The sequence below is a fragment of the Pseudophryne corroboree genome, chromosome 3 (genome assembly GCF_028390025.1).
Source record: "Pseudophryne corroboree isolate aPseCor3 chromosome 3, aPseCor3.hap2, whole genome shotgun sequence".
Taxonomy (NCBI): domain Eukaryota; kingdom Metazoa; phylum Chordata; class Amphibia; order Anura; family Myobatrachidae; genus Pseudophryne; species Pseudophryne corroboree.
The window spans coordinates 456,183,926-456,203,696 of NC_086446.1; the positions used below are offsets into that span (position 1 = coordinate 456,183,926).

Genomic DNA, 19,771 nt, shown 5'->3' on the forward strand with positions numbered 1-19,771 from the left:
CACAGAACAGGATAAAAAGGTTTTCTTCCGGAGGAGAAGTCCAAGGAGTTGTCGTCTCTAGACAGAGACCTCCTAATACGTATACAGGTGTCAGTGCATCAATGCACGCGAGTCCTTGGAAGGATGGTAGCTTCTTACGAAGAAATTCCATTCGCCAGGTCCCATTCAAGGATTTTCCAGTGGGATCTGTTGGACATGTGGTCCGGGTCGCATCTTCAGATGCATCGGCGGATAACCCTGTCTCCAAGGGCCAGGGTGTCGTTGTTGTGGTGGCTGCAGAGTGCTCATCTTCTAGGGGGCCGCAGATTCGGCATACAGGACTGGGTCCTGGTGACCACGGATGCCAGCCTTCGAGGCTGGGGGGCAGTCACACAGGGAAAAAACTTCCAAGGCTATGGAACGACCTCCACCCGGGAGAGTGGGGACTTCATCCAAAAGTCTTCCAAATGATTGTACACCGTTGGGAAAGGCCACAGGTGGACATGATGGCGTCCCGCCTCAACTAAAAGTTACAAAGATATTGCGCCAGGTCAAGGACCCTCAGGCGATAGCTGTGGACGCTCTGGTAACACCGTGGGTGTACCAGTCGGTGTATGTGTTCCCTTCTCTGCCTCTCTTACCCAGGGTAATGAGAATAATAAGAAGGAGAGGAGTAAGAACTATACTCATTGTTCCGGGTGGGCCAAGAAGAGCTTGGTAACCAGAACTCCAAGAAATGATCTCAGAGGACCTATGGCCTCTGCCGCTCAGACAGGACCTGCTGCAGCAGGGGGCCTGTCTGTTTCAAGACGTACCGCGGCTGCGTTGACGGCATGGCGTTTGAACGCCGGATCCTGAAAGAAAAGGGAATTCCGGAGGAAGTTATCTCTACGCTATTTAAAGCTAGGAAAGAAGTGAACGCTAACCATTATCACCGCATAGGGCGGAAATATGTTGCGTACTGTGAGGCCAGGAAGGCCCCAAAGGAGAAATTTCAGCTAGGTCGATTTCTGCACTTCCTACAGTCAGAGGTGCCTATGGGCCTACAATTGGGTTCCATTAAGGTCCAGATTTCGGCTCTATCGATTTTCTTCCAAAATGGAACTGGCTTCACTGCCTGAAGTTCAGACATTTGTCAAGGGAGTGCTGCATATTCAGCCTCCTTTTGTGCCTCCAGTCCTTTTGTGCCTCCAGTGGCACCGTGGGTTTCCTAAAGTCACATTGGTTTTAGCCACTCAAAACCGTGGATTTAAAATATCTCACGTGGAAAGTGGTCATGCTTTTGGCCTTGGCTTCGGCAAGGCGGGTGGCAGAATTGGTGTCTTTGTCATGCAAAAGCCCCTATTTGATTTTCCATATGGATAGGGCAGAATTGAGTACTAGTCCCCAGTTTCTTCCTAAGGTGGTATCAGCTTTTCACTTGAACCAACCTATCGTGGTGCCTGCGGCTACTAGGGACTTGGAGGACTCCAAGTTACTGGACGTAGTCAGGGCCTTGAAAATGTATGTTTCCAGGACGGCTGGAGTCAGGAAGACTGACTCGCTATTTATCCTGTATGCACCAAACAAGATGGGTGCTCCTGCTTCAAAGCAGACTATTGCTCGCTGGATTTGTAGCACAATTCAGCTTGCGCATTCTGTGGCTGGCCTGCCGCAGCCTAAATCTGTAAAAGCCCATTCCACGAGGAAAGTGGGCTCTTCTTGGGCGGCTGCCCGAGGGGTCTCAGCTTTACAACTTTGCCGAGCTGCTACTTGGTCAGGGGCAAACACGTTTGCAAAATTCTACAAATTTGATACCCTGGCTGAGGAGGACCTTGAGTTCTCTCATTCGGTGCTGCAGAGTCATCCGCACTCTCCCGCCCGTTTGGGAGCTTTGGTATAATCCCCATGGTCCTTACGGAGTCCCCAGCATCCACTAGGACGTTAGAGAAAATAAGATTTTACTCACCGGTAAATCTATTTCTCGTAGACCGTAGTGGATGCTGGGCGCCCGTCCCAAGTGCGGACTGTCTGCAATACTTGTATATAGTTATTGTTAACTAAAAGGGTTATTGTTGAGCCATCTGTTGAGAGGCTCTGTTATGTTCATACTGTTAACTGGGTATAATATCACGAGTTATACGGTGTGATTGGTGTGGCTGGTATGAGTCTTACCCGGGATTCAAAATCCTTTCCTTATTGTGTCAGCTCTTCCAGGCACAGTATCCTTACTGAAGTCTGGAGGAGGGTCATAGTGGGAGGAGCCAGTGCACACCAGGTAGTCCTAATTCTTTCTTAGCTGTGCCCAGTCTCCTGCGGAGCCGCTATTCCCCATGGTCCTTACGGAGTCCCCAGCATCCACTACGGACTACGAGAAATAGATTTACCGGTGAGTAAAATCTTATTTTTTTGTACGTAGCCCTTTGCTGCTGCGGACAACAATCAGTGAGTCTGGAGGTACTATAAGCAAGGCGGGTCTACTACGGTATGGGCATATAGCCGCCTTTGCTAGCAAGCTGCAAGTAAATCACATCTAACTGAATTGATCATTAATGACTCTTTTATGCAGATGTTTTTCTGTTTTTTTATTTGTCCACAAGCTGTAAATGTGTGTAAACCACTTTTCCCTCTTCTTTTTTTTTTTGTTTGTTTCTTTTAGGATTTTTTCTTTTTAATTTTTTTAATACTTTCGTCTTTGCCTTCAACTATGGGTGAAGAGTACAAAATCCAGGCATTTGATGCTGAAACTCAGAATCTACTCAAGACTGCTCTGAAAGGTCAGGACTTTTGTTGGTTTCAATGATCCAGTGACCTTGTGTTGCCATATGCCCCATGTCCTCAATAATACCAGTAATGTACCTGTTCCCTCTAGTAATGGATACCTATTTATTCTTAGAGCCAGCCAATGTGGATCTAGAAAAAGTGGCCAATGTGATCGTAGAGCAGTCATTGAGAGATGCTACATTTAGCAAAGAGTCTGGGAAAATGTGTTACACTATCATTCAGGTGAGAAGACTTGCAATCTTCTGGCAAAGTATTTTAAAAAAACCAAAACATTTCAGTATATACAGAGTAGTACATATTGGGCAGTTTGGTTGTTTTCAATAAAATTGGCCTCAAAGTATAGAATTATCTGGACAAAACAGCTATTGATTAGCTGCTAAGATATGTAATTTAAAGATCTGTAATTGTTAGGTGTGTGTGCTGTCATTTGTGGTGTACGCAGATTGAGTTCATTGCGATGCTGACAAGTATGTGGCAAAAATAAGCACACGGGCAGATTTATTAAGCCTGGTGAAGTGATAAATTGCACGGTGATAAAGTACCAGCCAGTCACCTGCTCACTATCATGTCACAGACTGGGTTTGAAAAATTACAGGAGCTCAACTTTATCTCCATGCACTTTATGACTTCAGGCCTAATAAACCTGCCCCACAGCCTAGTAAGCCTAGTTTCAAGTACCAGGGTATTTTCTTTGTGGGCTAGTCCAGGGCTCGACCGATCCCAGGGGCCAGGATGCCATGGCCCCTAGATTTTGCTGCCTGGCTACCAGATTATGCAGGGAGGAAGGAAGCAGATCCTTGTCAGCCGCAGCGAAGATTTGAGAGCGTGCCTGAATTGCGGCAGCCATTTCATGTGTAAGAGTGCATGTGATGAATGTCTGTCTCAGCCTGCTCTGACTGCAGTGCCTGTCCGTTGCTGCCTGTGCTGACTACGCCTGTACGTACCGTCTTCTTTCTTTAAACTCCGGCTGCATAGAATTCTCTGGTAAGAGCATCTATGCGTGGCTGGGGTTTCAGGCTTCAGAGGGGGTAGTGATGTGGCCACTGGGGGATTGTCTGCCCAGGGAGTGACTGCAGAGGGGTAGTTTGTCTGTGGGTACTCCCTAGGTTGTGTGGCCGTGGAGGTTGGTGGCCTGGGAGTTTAACGGCTTAGCAATGTGGCTGCAGTGGGTTGGCTTTCCTGGAGGGTACCCCCTTAGTTGTGTGGCCATGGGCAGGGCTGCCCATCTGGCACTTCTGGTATAAGCCAGAATGGCCAGTGAGCCAGTCCGGCTCTTCGTTTTGCTTTCCTTCCCCGCCAGAATTGTCTGTGTTTCAGAAATATGGGGGCGTGCCACGAGTCCATGCCCCCTGATTCACGGCACACCCCGTGAACAGTGTCCGCATGCTCCCTTTTTGAGCGCATGCCCACTTTTGCGTGCACACACACAAATGCCAGGGCCGAAAAGTGTCCCCAGTCCGTCCCTGGCCATGGAGGTGGGGCAGTGATCTGGCTCCTACACTTTCATCCTGGCTCCAAGATTTTAGAAAAATTTGTCAAGCCCTGGGCTAGTCTTTCATCAGATAACATTGTAGATATACCACAGTAACCACAGTAATGAAAGGCTATACTGTATGTAGACTGTTAATTGTTCGTTGTGTGGAAAGCCTATTTCTTTTTTGCTCACTCACACACTATTGTTTTGTTCCTTTTGCCTTTCAGGCAGAAAGCAAGCAGACAGGTCGGAGTGTCTTCCGCAGCGGACTCTTGAACAGACTGCAGAGCGAATATCGCAACCGGGAGGAGATGAGAGCCCGCTCTGTCCAGGAATGGGTGTGCTACGTCAGTTTCATCTGCAATGTTTTTGACTACCTAAGAGTAAGTAAAAAGTTTGATGGCTGCAAAAACTATTCTTCCCTAGGACCTTTTTTTTATTTTTTTCAGATCATGGTTTTCGAATTACATTATTGTGGAATTTACTTTTCTTACCCACCACAAAGTAACTTAAAATAAGATTTTACTTACCGATAAATCTATTTCTCGTAGTCCGTAGTGGATGCTGGGGACTCCGTCAGGACCATGGGGAATAGCGGCTCCGCAGGAGACAGGGCACAAAAGTAAAAGCTTTAGGATCAGGTGGTGTGCACTGGCTCCTCCCCCTATGACCCTCCTCCAAGCCTCAGTTAGGATACTGTGCCCGGACGAGCGTACACCATAAGGAAGGATTTTGAATCCCGGGTAAGACTCCTACCAGCCACACCAATCACACTGTACAACCTCTGATCTGAACCCAGTTAACAGCATGATAACAGCGGAGCCTCTGAAAAGATGGCTCACAACAATAATAACCCGATTTTTGTAACAATAACTATGTACAAGTATTGCAGACAATCCGCACTTGGGATGGGCGCCCAGCATCCACTACGGACTACGAGAAATAGATTTATCGGTAAGTAAAATCTTATTTTCTCTGACGTCCTAGTGGATGCTGGGGACTCCGTCAGGACCATGGGGATTATACCAAAGCTCCCAAACGGGCGGGAGAGTGCGGATGACTCTGCAGCACCGAATGAGAGAACTCCAGGTCCTCTTTAGCCAGGGTATCAAATTTGTAGAATTTTACAAACGTGTTCTCCCCCGACCACGTAGCTGCTCGGCAGAGTTGTAATGCCGAGACCCCTCGGGCAGCCGCCCAGGATGAGCCCACCTTCCTTGTGGAATGGGCCTTGACAGATTTAGGCTGTGGCAGGCCTGCCACAGAATGTGCAAGTTGAAATGTGCTACAAATCCAACGAGCAATCGTCTGCTTAGAAGCAAGAGCACCCAGTTTGTTGGATGCAAACAGGATAACAGCGAGTCAGTTTTCCTGACTCCAGCCGTCCTGGAAACCTATATTTTCAGGGCCCTGACAACATCTAGCAACTTGGAGTCCTCCAAGTCCCTAGTAGCCGCAGGTACCACAATAAGCTGGTTCAGGTGAAACGCTGACACCACCTTAGGAAGAAACTGGGGACGAGTCCGCAGTTCTGCCCTGTCCGAATGGACAATCAGATATGGCTTTTGTGAGACAAAGCCGCCAATTCTGACACTCGCCTGGCCGAGGCCAGGGCCAACAGCATGGTCACTTTCCATGTGAGATATTTCAAATCCACAGATTTGAGCGGTTTAAAATGTGATTTGAGGAATCCCAGAACTACGTTGAGATCCCACAGTGCCACTGGAGGCACAAAAAGGGGGTTGTATATGCAATACTCCCTTGACAAACTTCTGGACTTCAGGAACTGAAGCCAATTCTTTCTGGAAGAAAATTTACAGGGCCGAAATTTGAACCTTAATGGACCCCAATTTGAGGCCCATAGACACTCCTGTTTGCAGGAAATGCAGGAATCGACCGAGTTGAAATTTCTTCGTGGGGCCTTCCTGGCCTCACACCACGCAACATATTTTCGCCACATGTGGTGATAATGTTTTGCGATCACCTCCTTCCTGGCTTTGACCAGGGTAGGAATGACCTCTTCCGGAATGCCTTTTTCCCTTAGGATCTGGCGTTCCACCGCCATGCCGTCAAACGCAGCCGCGGTAAGTCTTGGAACAGACCTGGTACTTGCTGAAGCAAGTCCCTTCTTAGCGGCAGAGGCCATGAGTCCTCTGTGAGCATTTCTTGAAGTTCCGGGTGCCACGTCCTTCTTGGCCAATCCGGAGCCACGAGTATAGTTCTTACTCCTCTACGTCTTATAATTCTCAGTACCTTGGTTATGAGAAGCAGAGGAGGGAACACATACACCGACTGGTACACCCACAGTGTTACCAGAACGTCCACAGATATTGCTTGAGGGTCTCTTGACCTGGCGCAATACCTGTCCAGTTTTTTGTTCAGGCGGGACGCCATCATGTCCACCTTTGGTCTTTCCCAACGGTTCACAATCATGTGGAATACTTCCCGATGAAGTCCCCACTCTCCCGGGTGGAGGTCGTGCCTGCTGAGGAAGTCTGCTTCCCAGTTGTCCACTCCCGGAATGAACACTGCTGACAGTGCTATCACATGATTTTTCGCCCAGCGAAGAATCCTTGCAGTTTCTGCCATTGCCCTCCTGCTTCTTGTGCCGCCCTGTCTGTTTACGTGGGCGACTGCCGTGATGTTGTCCCACTGGATCAATAACGGCTGACCTTGAAGCAGAGGTCTTGCTAAGCTTAGAACATTGTAAATTGCCCTTAGCTCCAGTATATTTATGTGGAGAGAAGTCTCCAGACTTGATCACACTCCCTGGAAATTTTTTCCATGTGTGACTGCTCCCCAGCCTCTCAGGCTGGCATCCGTGGTCACCAGGACCCAGTCCTGAATGCCGAGTCTGCGGCCCTTTAGTAGATGAGCACTCTGCAGCCACCGCAGAAGAAACACCCTTGTCCTTGGAGACAGGGTTATCCGCTGATGCATCTGAAGATGCGATCCGGACCATTTTTCCAGCAGATCCCACTGAAAAGTTCTTGCGTGAAATCTACCGAATGGAATCGCTTCGTAAGAAGCCACCATTTTTCCCAGGACCCTTGTGCAATGATGCACTGACACTTTTCCTGGTTTTAGGAGGTTCCTGACTAGCTCGGATAACTCCCTGGCTTTCTTCTCCGGGAGAAACACCTTTTTCTGGACTGTGTCCAGAATCATCCCTAGGAACAGCAGACGTGTCGTCGGAAACAGCTGCGGTTTTGGAATATTTAGAATCCACCCGTGCTGTCGTAGAACTACTTGAGATAGTGCTACTCCGACCTCCAACTGTTCTCTGGACCTTGCCCCTATCAGGAGATCGTCCATTTTCTTTGAAGAAGAATCATCATTTCGGCCATTACCTTGGTAAGGACCCGGGGTGCCGTGGACAATCCAACCGGCAGCGTCTGAAACTGATAGTGACAGTTCTGTACCACGAACCTGAGGTACCCTTGGTGAGAAGGGCAAATTGGGACATGGAGGTAAGCATCCCTGATGTCCCGGGACACCATATAGTCCCCTTCTTCCTGGTTCGCTATCACTGCTCTGAGTGACTCCATCTTGATTTGAACCTTTGTATGTAAGTGTTCAACTATTTCAGATTTAGAATAGGTCTCACCGAGCCGTCTGGCTTCAGTACCACAATATAGTGTGGAATAATACCCCTTTCCTTGTTGTAGGAGGGGTACTTTGATTATCACCTGCTGGGAATACAGCTTGTGAATTGTTTCCACTACTGCCTCCCTGTCGGAGGGAGACGTTGGTAAAGCAGACTTCAGGAACCTGCGAGGGGGAGACGTCTCGAATTTCCAATCTGTACCCCTGGGATACTACTTGTAGGATCCAGGGGTCCACTTGCGAGTGAGCCCACTGCGTGCTGAAACTCTTGAGACGACCCCCCCCACCGCACCTGAGTCCGCTTGTACGGCCCCAGCGTCATGCTGAGGACTTGGCAGAAGCGGTGGAGGGCTTCTGTTTCTGGGAATGGGCTGCCTGCTGCAGTCTTCTTCCCTTTCCTCTATCCCATGGCAGATATGACTGGCCTTTTGCCCGCTTGCCCTTATGGGGACGAAAGGACTGAGGCTGAAAAGACGTTGTCTTTTTCTCCTTTATACGGCAATACTTCCATGTGCCGTTTGGAATCTGCATCACCTGACCACTGTCGTGTCCATAAACAACTTCTGGCAGATATGGACATCGCACTTACTCTTGATGCCAGAGTGCAAATATCCCTCTGTGCATCTCGCATATATAGAAATGCGTCCTTTTAAATGCTCTATAGTCAATAAAATACTGTCCCTGTCAAGGGTATCAATATTTTCAGTCAGGGAATCCGACCAAGCCACCCCAGCGCTGCACATCCAGGCTGAGGCGATCGCTGGTCGCAGTATAACACCAGTATGTGTGTATATACTTTTTAGGATATTTTCCAGCCTCCTATCAGCTGGCTCCTTGAGGGCGGCCCTATCTGGAGACGGTACCGCCACTTGTTTTGATAAGCGTGTGAGCGCCTTATCCACCCTAAGGGGTGTTTCCCAACGCGCCCTAACTTCTGGCGGGAAAGGGTATACCGCCAATAATTTTCTATCGGGGGAAACCCACGCATCATCACACACTTCATTTAATTTATCTGATTCAGGAAAAACTACAGGTAGTTTTTTCACACTCCACATAATACCCTTTTTTGTGGTACTTGTAGTATCAGAAATATGTAACACCTCCTTCATTGCCCTTAACAAGTAACGTGTGGCCCTAAAGGAAAATACGTTTGTTTCTTCACCGCCGACACTGGAGTCAGTGTCCGTGTCTGTGTCTGTGTCGACCGACTGAGGTAAAAGGACGTTTTAACGCCCCTGACGGTGTTTGAGACGCCTGGACAGGTACTAATTGGTTTGCCGGCCGTCTCATGTCGTCAACCGACCTTGCAGCGTGTTGACATTATCACGTAATTCCTTAAATAAGCCATCCATTCCGGTGTCGACTCCCTAGAGAGTGACATCACCATTACAGGCAATTGCTCCGCCTCCTCACCAACATCGTCCTCATACATGTCGACACACACGTACCGACACACAGCACACACACAGGGAATGCTCTGATAGAGGACAGGACCCCACTAGCCCTTTGGGGAGACAGAGGGAGAGTTTGCCAGCACACACCAAAAACGCTATAATTATACAGGGACAACCTTTATATAAGTGTTTTTCCCTTATAGCATTTTAATATATATAGTCATATCGCCAAATAAGTGCCCCCCCTCTCTGTTTTAACCCTGTTTCTGTAGTGCAGTGCAGGGGAGAGCCTGGGAGCCTTCCCACCAGCATTTCTGTGAGGGAAAATGGCGCTGTGTGCTGAGGAGAATAGGCCCCGCCCCCTTTTCGGCGGGCTTCTTCTCCCGTTTTTCTGAGACCTGGCAGGGGTTAAATACATCCATATAGCCCCCAGGGGCTATATGTGATGTATTTTTAGCCAGAATAAGGTACTATCATTGCTGCCCAGGGCGCCCCCCCCCCAGCGCCCTGCACCCTCAGTGACTGCTGCTATGAAGTGTGCTGACAACAATGGCGCACAGCTGCAGTGCTGTGCGCTACCTTATGAAGACTGAAAAGTCTTCTGCCGCCGGTTTCTGGACCTCTTCACTTTTCGGCATCTGCAAGGGGGTCGGCGGCGCGGCTCCGGGACGAACCCCAGGGTGAGACCTGTGTTCCGACTCCCTCTGGAGCTAATGGTGTCCAGTAGCCTAAGAAGCCAATCCATCCTGCACGCAGGTGAGTTCACTTCTCTCCCCTAAGTCCCTCGATGCAGTGAGCCTGTTGCCAGCAGGACTCACTGAAAATAAAAAACCTAACAAAACTTTTACTCTAAGCAGCTCTTTAGGAGAGCCACCTAGATTGCACCCTTCTCGGCCGGGCACAAAAATCTAACTGAGGCTTGGAGGAGGGTCATAGGGGGAGGAGCCAGTGCACACCACCTGATCCTAAAGCTTTTACTTTTGTGCCCTGTCTCCTGCGGAGCCGCTATTCCCCATGGTCCTGACGGAGTCCCCAGCATCCACTAGGACGTCAGAGAAAATAACATAAAAAGTGCGAAGTTTGTGGGTACAAAATCCTGACAGCGGCATCCGTCGGTCTGAATCCCCACTGACCACTGTATTTTAACCGTAGCCCCATGGTGATAATTACCTTCGAGATTCATTAGGATTCTGACTGTCTGCATCCCAACTGCTGGGATCCTGACCGCATCTCGTGTTTGTATGTAATAAATATATACTAGAAAATCTTTCTAAATAAAACAAACAAACCATACTTGATTACATAAGAATTCACACCTTTTGCTGTGTCATAATTATGGTCTTCTGAGGTCACGTAATTGCAGCAAAGTGTTTCAGTTGATTTAAAAATAAATACATCTACCTGTGAAAGGCCCCATGGATGGTTACTGAATTTCAATACAAAAGTTTAATTATAAAGAACAGTCAAAGCAAATCTGGTGGTTATTGATCGGGGTGTAGTATATTTTGTTGGCATTTTGAACGCCGACAATAGGATTTCCCATTCATTTTTAGTCTGAGCCTAACCCTAATTACAGCCTAACGCTAAAATTGTGTGTTGACATTGTCAATGTTAACATTCAGAACATGTGGACTTTCTAAATGTCGGCAAACTGACTACATACCATTGATCGCATATTAGCATCAATCAAGGGAAGGATTTAAGAAACTTTTAAAGACTTAACACAAGACAGTCCAGGATTAGGGAATCATAAAATTTATTTATTTATAGAATTCTTCAAATCTTATTAGGGAAGTCAAGGTGAGAGATGGGAGGAACTGTTAAAGGTACAGCAATCACTGGGCATTTCAGTAATCTGTGCTTTATGTGAGGGTGGAAGAAAACTTGTGTGTAAGAGGCCCACATATCAAGTGGAGGAAGAGCTTTATTAACTGATTAGACTAATAGTGAATGTTGCATGTACATCTATGGAACAGGCCTGACATTGCACTTCACAAAAATCAGCGAGTCTAGGGTAAGATTGGACCCTGGAGAGGGGGAGGGGGGGGGGGGTTCGGCTGCCGATGTTTCTATACCGTTGCAGTTGCAACTTGCCCCCCTTGCATGATGGGGCGAGTTAATAGAATCTACCCCTTTTGGTAATGCATTTTCAATCCAGACTGCTTTTTATTGTTCTGTTTTCTTCACTTCTAATTTTAGTGAGTAGTTTGTCTGTTTCCCTTCAGGTCAATAATATGCCAATGTTGGCCTTGGTTAATCCTGTGTATGACTGTCTCTTCCAGCTGGCACAGCCTGAGAGTCTGCAGAGAGAGGAGGAGGTACCATGTACATCATTTTAACTACTCTTTACAGTGCATTAGACTTTCTTCCACTTATCAATGTGTTGTGTGCCTCTGCTTCCTTTTAGTCTGGTGAAGCACGGACATTAGGCTTAGACTTTTCCATATTATACACTGATCAGCCATAACACTAAAACCACTTGCAGGTGAAGTGATTAACGATCATCTCGTTGCAATGGCACGGGGTGGGATATATTAGGCAGCAAGTAAACAGTCAGGTCTTGACGTTGATGTGCTGAAAAAATGGGCGAAAATTTTGATGGCTAGACGACTGTGTCAGAGCATGTCCAAAATGGCAGATTTTGTGTTATGTTTCTGGTATGCAGTGTTTAGTACCTAACAAAAGTGGTCCAAGGAAGAACAATGTTAGCTATGATAAAAAAAAAAAAAGGTGTCAAAACACATAGTGCATCGCTGCTTGCTGTGTAGCTGCAAAACGTTCAGAGTACCTGTGCTGACTCCTGTCCACTGCCAAAAGCGCCTACAATGGGCCCAGATGGGGCCTGGTCTGATCAATCACATTTTATTTTACATTATGTAGAGTACTGGGTACATGTGTGCTGTTTACTTGGGGAAGAGATGGCACTAGGCTGCACTATGGGAAGAAGGAAAGCCGGAGGAGGCAGTGCGATGCTCTGGGCGTTGTTTTGCTGGGACACCTTGGGTCCTGGTGGATATTACTTTGACATGTACTACCTACCTAAACAAAATACACCCCTTCAAGGCAACTGTATTTCCTGATGGCAGTGGCCTCTTTAAGTAGAAAAAAAGAGCCTTGACTCACTGTAAAACTTGTTCAGGAATGGTTTGAGGAACATGACAAAGAGTTCAAAGTGCTGACTTTCAAATTCCCCAGATCTCAGTGCGATTGAGCATCTGTGGGATGTGCTGGAAAAAACAGTCTGAGCCATGGAGGCCCTGCCTTGCAAATTAAAGGACTTAAAGGATCTGCTGCTAATGTCTTGGTGCTAGATACCTCAGGACACCTTCAGATGTTATGTGAAACCATACCTGGATGGGTTAGAGCTGTTATGGAGGCATGAGGGGCACCTACACAATTAGGCAGGTGGTTTTAATATTATGAACAGAAAAAAGAAAGACTGTGTTGGGGCACTCTTATAAACTTTAGTAGACAATAAAACGTACCTTTTAATCCTTTCATTAAAATATTGTGACTTACAAAAAATTTGTTATACCTTTAGTGTTCATACACGGTTATAAATTATTGACCTCATTAGTAATACAAAAGAAAATATAATCAATAATGATAGAACGCCTTGGTGAAAAATATTTAGGTTCAGTAATCCGGTTTCCTGGGTAAACCTGTCTGTCTATGATATAGTGAGACAGGTTTGTTGTTCCCAAGGGGGTGACTTCTTAATTGGTCCACTCCATTGCAATTAATGTATAATATAAGTAATATGATATGGAAAAAATTAATAAAAATGTTGCCTATATGGGTTATCAAACACCATCAGCTCTAAATTCAGGCTGAGGTGTCACCAGAAGGCATTTAATTCAGCAGATTTATGCCTTTTAATCCTGTGAAAAATCTATGACTGTTAATGCAGGGCTCCCCTCACTCAAAATACATTAGGGAGAGAGGTCACAGTATTTTCCAGCCCCTATAATAGGGGGGTCTATTTAATTGAGATCACAGTAGAACAATGAATATATTTACATCCCCACAGAAAAAAAGGATTGCGGTTTATCAGAAATTAGAAAAGAAACATTGGTGAGTATGTAGAAGAATAGTAGGTAGATATCTTCCTTCTGCTGTTCAGCTTATTTGTTTACTGCACCTGGTATTCATTGCTGGTCTCCCAGCCAATTACTAACCAGGCCTACCATAGATTGGCTTCCAAGATCAGATGAGATTGGGCATATCCTGTGGAGTATGGCAGTAATCTGCTGAATGAGAGAGTACTACTACCTTATGAAGGAAACGTGCTTCTGCTGTCCAAATGGATGAGAGAGCACGTGATAGAGTGAGAAAGGTGTTGGGTAAAGTACTATCACGTGCTCTCTCATCCATTTGGACAGCAGAAGCACGTTTCCTTCATAAGGTAGTAGTACTCTCTCATTCAGCAGATTACTGCCATACTCCACAGGATATGCCCAATCTCATCTGATCTTGGAAGCCAATCTATGGTAGGCCTGGTTAGTAATTGGTTGGGAGACCAGCAATGAATACCAGGTGCAGTAAACAAATAAGCTGAGCAGCAGAAGGAAGATATCTACCTACTATTCTTCTACATACTCACCAATGTTTCTTTTCTAATTTGTGATACACAGCAATCCTTTTTTTCTGTGGGGATGTAAATATATTCATTGTTCTACTGTGATCTCAATTAAATAGACCCCCCTATTATAGGGGCTGCAAAATACTGTGACCTCTCTCCCTAATGTATTTTGAGTGAGGGGAGCCCTGCATTAACAGTCATAGATTTTTAAGGATTAAAAGGCATAAATCTGCTGAATGAAATGCCTTCTGGTGACACCTCTGCCTGAACTTAGAGCTGATGGTGTTTGATAACCCATACAGGCAACATTTTTATTAATTTTTTCCATATCATATTACTTGTACATTAATTGCAATGAAGTGGACCAATTAAGAAGTCACCCCCTTGGGAACAACAAACCTGTCTCACTATATCATAGATAGACAGGTTTACCCAGGAAACAAGATTACTGAACCTAAATATTTTTCACCAAGGCGTTCTGTCATTATTGATTATATTTTCTTTTCTCTAACGTCCTAGAGGATGCTGGGGGCTCCGTAAGGACCATGGGGATAGACTGGCTCCGCAGGAGACATGGGCACTTTAAGTAAGAATTTAGTTCCTGGTGTGCACTGGCTCCTCCCTCTATGCCCCTCCTCCAGACCTCAGTTTGATACTGTGCCCAGAGGAGCTGGGTGCTTTTCAGTGAGCTCTCCTGAGTTTACTGATAGAAAGTATTTTGTTAGGTTTCTTATTTTCAGGGAGCTCTGCTGGCAACAGACTCCCTGCATCGAGGGACTGAGGGGAGAGAAGCAGCCCTACTCTCTGAAGCTAGGTCCTGCTTCTTAGGCTACTGGACACCATTAGCTCCAGAGGGTTTGGTACGCAGGATTTCACCCTCGCCGTCCGTCCCAGAGCCGCGCCGCCGTCCCCCTCGCAGAGCCGGAAGACAGAAGCCGGGTGAGTATGAGAAGAAAAGGAGACATCACAGGCGGCAGAAGACTTCATGATCTTCACTAGAGGTAACGCACAGCACTGCAGCTGTGCGCCATTGCTCCACACACCTCACATACTCCGGTCACTGTAAGGGTTCAGGGCGCCCTGGGCAGCATTTGGGACCTCATATTGACAAAAAGAACACATATATACAGCTGGGCACTGTTATATATGTATGAGCCCCCGCCAAAATTACTGTTTAAGCAGGACAGAAGCCCGCCGCCGAGGGGGCGGGGCTTCTCCCTCAGCACTCACCAGCGCCATTTTTTCTCCACAGCACTGCTGAGAGGAAGCTCCCCGGGCTCTCCCCTGCTGATGCATGGTAGAAGAGGGTTGAAAAGAGGGGGGGGGGCACATAATTAGGCGCAAAAACTATAACATACAGCAGCTACCTGGTTAACATTAAGTTACTGTGTTATTCCTGGGATATAATAGCGCTGGGGTGTGTGCTGGCATACTCTCTCTCTGTCTCTCCAAAGGGCCTGGTGGGGGAACTGCCTTCAGAAAGGACATTCCCTGTGTGTGTGGTGTGTCGGTACGCTTGTGTCAACATGTCTGATGAAGGTTATGTGGGAGAGGAGCGGGAGCAAATGAATGTGGTGTCTCCGCCGACGGCGCCGACACCTGATTGGATGGATATGTGGAAGGTTTTAAATGATAATGTTAATTCCTTGCATAAAAGATTTGACAAGGCTGATGCATTGGGGCAGTCAGGGTCTCAACCCATGCCTGACCCTATGTCGCAGGGACCGTCAGGGTCTCATAAGCGCCCACCATCCCAAATTGTTGACACAGATACCGACATGTATTCTGACTCCAGTGTCGATTACGATGATGCAAAGTTACAGCCAAAATTGGCTAAATCCCTTCGATATATGATTATAGCAATAAAGGATGTTTTGCACATCACAGAGGAAACCCCTGTCCCTGACACGAGGGTGTATATGTATAAGGGAAAGAAGCCTGAGGTAACTTTTCCCCCCTCACACGAACTGAATGAGTTATGTGAAAAAGCTTGGGAATCTCCAGATAAAAAACTGCAGATTTCCAAACGGATTCTTATGGCGTATCCTTTCCCGCCAACGGATAGGTTACGATGGGAATCCTCCCCTAGGGTGGACAAAGCTTTACCACGCTTATCCAAGAAGGTAGCCCTGCCGTCTCAGGATACGGCTACCCTCAAAGATGCTGCTGATCGCAAACAGGAGGTTACCCTGAAGTCCATTTATACACATTCGGGTACCTTACTAAGACTGGCAATTGCGTCGGCCTGGGTGTGTAGTGCTGTAGCAGCATGGACGGATACCTTATCTGAGGAATTGGATACCCTAGATAAGGATACTGTTAGGCGCCGGGGTCCGCTCGTCGGTGCGGCCCGGCGCCTAGCAACCAGGGACGCCGTACGCGGACAGCCGCCGGCTCCCTGGCAACGCTGGACGCCGGGCGCACTGAGCCGCACGGACCCTAGCAACGGGGACGCCACTGACGGACCTCGTTCCCCGTTGCTGGGTCCAGGGTTTAATGAACCTACACCTGTTTCCTGGCCGTGCAGCAAGGCAGCTGCACGGCATGTAGGTAATTAGCCCTGTCAGCACCCGATTGGAGGACTCCTGTTCATATGCACTCTCAGGGCTTCTCACAGACGCCGGTAATAGCTTCCTGCATGCTGTCTCTGTTTGCTGAGAGTCTGTTCCAGTCTTGCTGTATCCGGTCATTCCAGTATTCGGAAGTCCTGAACTCGGAAGTTGTCATCTTATTCCTGGAGTCCTGACTAATCACTGTATAACATCCAGTGGTGTTCGTGAGTCGCGGCCTTGCCGTGTGTTGCGGCTTGTCCGCTTTATTATTTATTATTTGTGTTTTGGAGCATTTCGCGGAGGGTTCCGCTTCCACAGGTCCACTCTGGTATCCAGCGGTGCTGGGTAGGAGTATTGGACACGTGGATTTTGGTTGTCCTTTTCCCTGGCGGGTTTCCGCACATACTTCAGGTTTTGTTAGTTAGCTTGTTGCCCCTGGCCTGTTGTCAGTCAGAGGTCCTCTTGTTATCATCCTGCCTCGGATTTCCCTTTGTCTCTCACTAAGACCGGGGGGCACCGGAGTTGGGCAGACATAATCCGCCCTTCAAACGTGGCTGCCAGGGGCTCAAGAAACCATAGTCTCGCAGGGGATTTCCGATAGCACGGGTGAGACAATAGAGTTAGGGCGCCAGGGGCAACTAGTCTTTCCTGCTCCCGTTACCTGCATTCCATTCCAGCGCTCTGGTCCTTGTCATAAAATCTCCTCTGGTCAGGAGTGCTGGAATCATAACATTATTACCGGCCACAGTCCAACGGGCAAACCGAGCGAGTTAACCAGTCATTGAAACAGTATTTGCGTTTGTACTCAGCCAAACTCCTGAATGATTGGTCCGAGTTTCTTCCATTGGCGGAGTTTGCTTACAATAATTCTTGTCATTCCTCCACCAACGTGTCTCCATTCTTTTCAGTTTTTGGTTTTCACCCCAGAGCTAATTCTTTTTTTCAACATTCCTCAGTTTCCTCGCTAACCTTAACCTCCCATCTCAGAGCCATTTGGAAAAAAGTGCACCTTGCTCTCAGAAAAGCGGCCTTTCGAGAGAAACATTTTTCTGACCGGCTCCGACGTCCTTGCAATTTTAAGGTGGGAGATAGGGTATGGTTGTCGACTCGTAACATTAGACTTCGACAATCTTCAGCTAGGTTGGGACCCAAATTTATTGGACCATTTCATATCATTAAAAAAGTTAACCCAGTTGCTTTCCGGTTACGTTTACCAAAATCTCTTCGGATTGGTAATACGTTTCATTGCTCCCTGTTGAAGCCATACATTTCTTCCAGTAAATTTCCTCGGAAGATCTCTCAGGGAAGATCTCCAGTGGATGTACAGGGACAACAGGAGTTCCTGGTGGAGAAGGTTCTCGATTCCAAGTTGTCCAGGGGCCGGCTTTATTTTCTGGTTCACTGGAGAGGTTATGGTCCAGAGGAAAGGTCCTGGGTCCTGGATAAGGATCTTCATGCCCCAAGGCTCAAGAGGGCATTTTTTCGGGAATTTCCTTGGAAGCCTGGCTTTAGGGGTTCTTTGACCTCTCCTCAAGGGGGGGGGGGGGGGTACTGTTAGGCCATCTAAATCTCCTTTAAGTGCAGGCTTCTTCTTTGTGGAGAAAAAGGATGGCTCGCTCAGACCTTGCATTGACTATAGAGCCCTAAATAAAATCTCAGTTAAAAATACTTATCCTCTGCCGCTGATTTCTGTCCTCTTTGATCAGCTGCGTTCGGCTGTGATTTTTTCCAAAATTGACCTAAGAGGAGCGTATAACCTCATCCGAATCAGGTCCGGAGATGAGTGGAAGACAGCCTTCAGTACTCAGTCGGGTCACTACGAGTACCTAGTGATGCCGTTCGGCTTGTCTAACGCTCCAGCAGTTTTCCAGGACCTCATTAACGATGTGCTCCGTGACTTCCTAGGGAAATTCGTGGTCGTTTACTTAGACGACATCCTGATTTATTCTGACTCTATTGAACAACATGTTACCCGGGTGCGTCAGGTTCTTCAAAAGTTACGTGAGAATCATCTATATGCCAAACTGGAAAAATGCGAGTTTCATGTCACGGAGGTATCTTTTTTAGGGTACATTATTTCTCCTCGGGGATTTTTCATGGAACCAAATAAGCTCCAGGCCATCCTTAGTTGGGCGCAACCCACCAATTTAAAAGCAATTCAGCGCTTTTTAGGGTTTGCGAATTATTACAGGAGGTTCATTCATTCTTTTTCCGACCTGGTTGCTCCCATTGTGGCCCTGACAAAGAAAGGAGCGGATCCTACCAACTGGTCGCGTGAAGCGGAGTTGTCCTTTCGGGCCTTGAAACAAGCTTTTGTCTCGGCTCCAGTCCTCAGACATCCCAATCCAGGATTGCCCTTCGTTGTGGAGGTTGATGCCTCGGAGGTTGGAGCAGGGGCTATACTATCTCAAAAGGATCCAGAGTCTCTGGAACTACATCCTTGTGCCTTTATGTCCAGGAAATTCTCCTCCGCTGAATCCAACTATGACGTTGGTAACCGGGAATTACTGGCAATAAAATGGGCTTTCGAGGAGTGGAGGCATTGGCTGGAGGGAGCAACACATACCATTTCAGTATTGACTGACCATAAGAATCTGCAATACATCGAATCAGCTAAGCGGCTGAATGCCCGGCAGGCTCGTTGGGCTTTGTTCTTTACTCGTTTCAAATTTATTATAACTTTCAGGCCAGGTTCCAAGAATACCAAGGCAGATGCTCTGTCACGCAGTTTTCTTCCGGTTCATGATAACAGTCCTGTTACTCCCATACTTCCATCTTCAGTCATTTGGGCAGGCCTCACACAAGATTTATTTACCCAGTTAAAACAGCTTCAACATCAAACTCCTGGAAATACTCCTGCTGGTCGTCTTTACGTCCCTGAGTTCTTGAGAGCTACTGTTTTGACTGAGTTCCATGATAACAAAGTTTCCGGGCATCCAGGGATCTCTAAGACATTGGAGTTAGTCTCCCGCTCAGTATGGTGGCCTGGTCTTTCTAAAGACGTTAAGGAGTTTGTTTCTTCATGTCAGGTTTGTGCACAGCATAAGGTTCCCCGTTCCTTGCCTATCGGGCAACTTATGCCCTTGAATGTCCCTCTCAGGCCATGGTCTCATATTTCCATGGATTTTGTGGTGGACCTTCCCCTTTCAGCTGGATGCAGAGTCATTTGGGTGGTAGTAGACCGTTTTAGCAAGATGGCTCATTTCATTGCCCTTCCCCGACTGCCATCTGCCCAAGGATTGGCAGTGTTGTTTCTCCGCCATGTTTTCAGACTTCATGGGTTGCCCACTGATATTGTTTCTGATCGGGGTCCACAATTCATTGCACAATTCTGGAAGTGTTTTTGTGCTTCATTAAAGATGAGATTGTCATTAACATCTGGTTACCACCCACAGTCCAACGGGCAAACCGAGCGAGTTAA

General features: G+C 47.2%; 1 protein-coding gene and 2 pseudogenes across 4 annotated transcripts in view; 2 read left to right on the forward strand and 1 right to left on the reverse strand.

Annotated features, from left to right (window-relative positions):
- Positions 1–19,771, forward strand: part of MIF4GD (MIF4G domain containing) — a 115,851-nt gene that overhangs the window by 50,215 nt on the left and 45,865 nt on the right. For 3 of the 4 annotated variants that reach the window (XM_063960636.1, XM_063960635.1, XM_063960639.1), the window contains 4 exons: positions 2,618–2,735; positions 2,855–2,964; positions 4,444–4,599; positions 11,442–11,534. In XM_063960636.1, coding sequence (XP_063816706.1) covers positions 2,618–2,735; positions 2,855–2,964; positions 4,444–4,599; positions 11,442–11,534 — 477 coding nt within the window. The remainder of the gene's footprint in view (positions 1–2,617; positions 2,736–2,854; positions 2,965–4,443; positions 4,600–11,441; positions 11,535–19,771) is intronic. The other variant, XM_063960637.1, reaches the window with a different exon arrangement.
- Positions 13,346–13,464, reverse strand: LOC134898020 (5S ribosomal RNA; annotated as a pseudogene).
- On the forward strand, positions 13,646–13,764 carry LOC134897999 (5S ribosomal RNA; annotated as a pseudogene).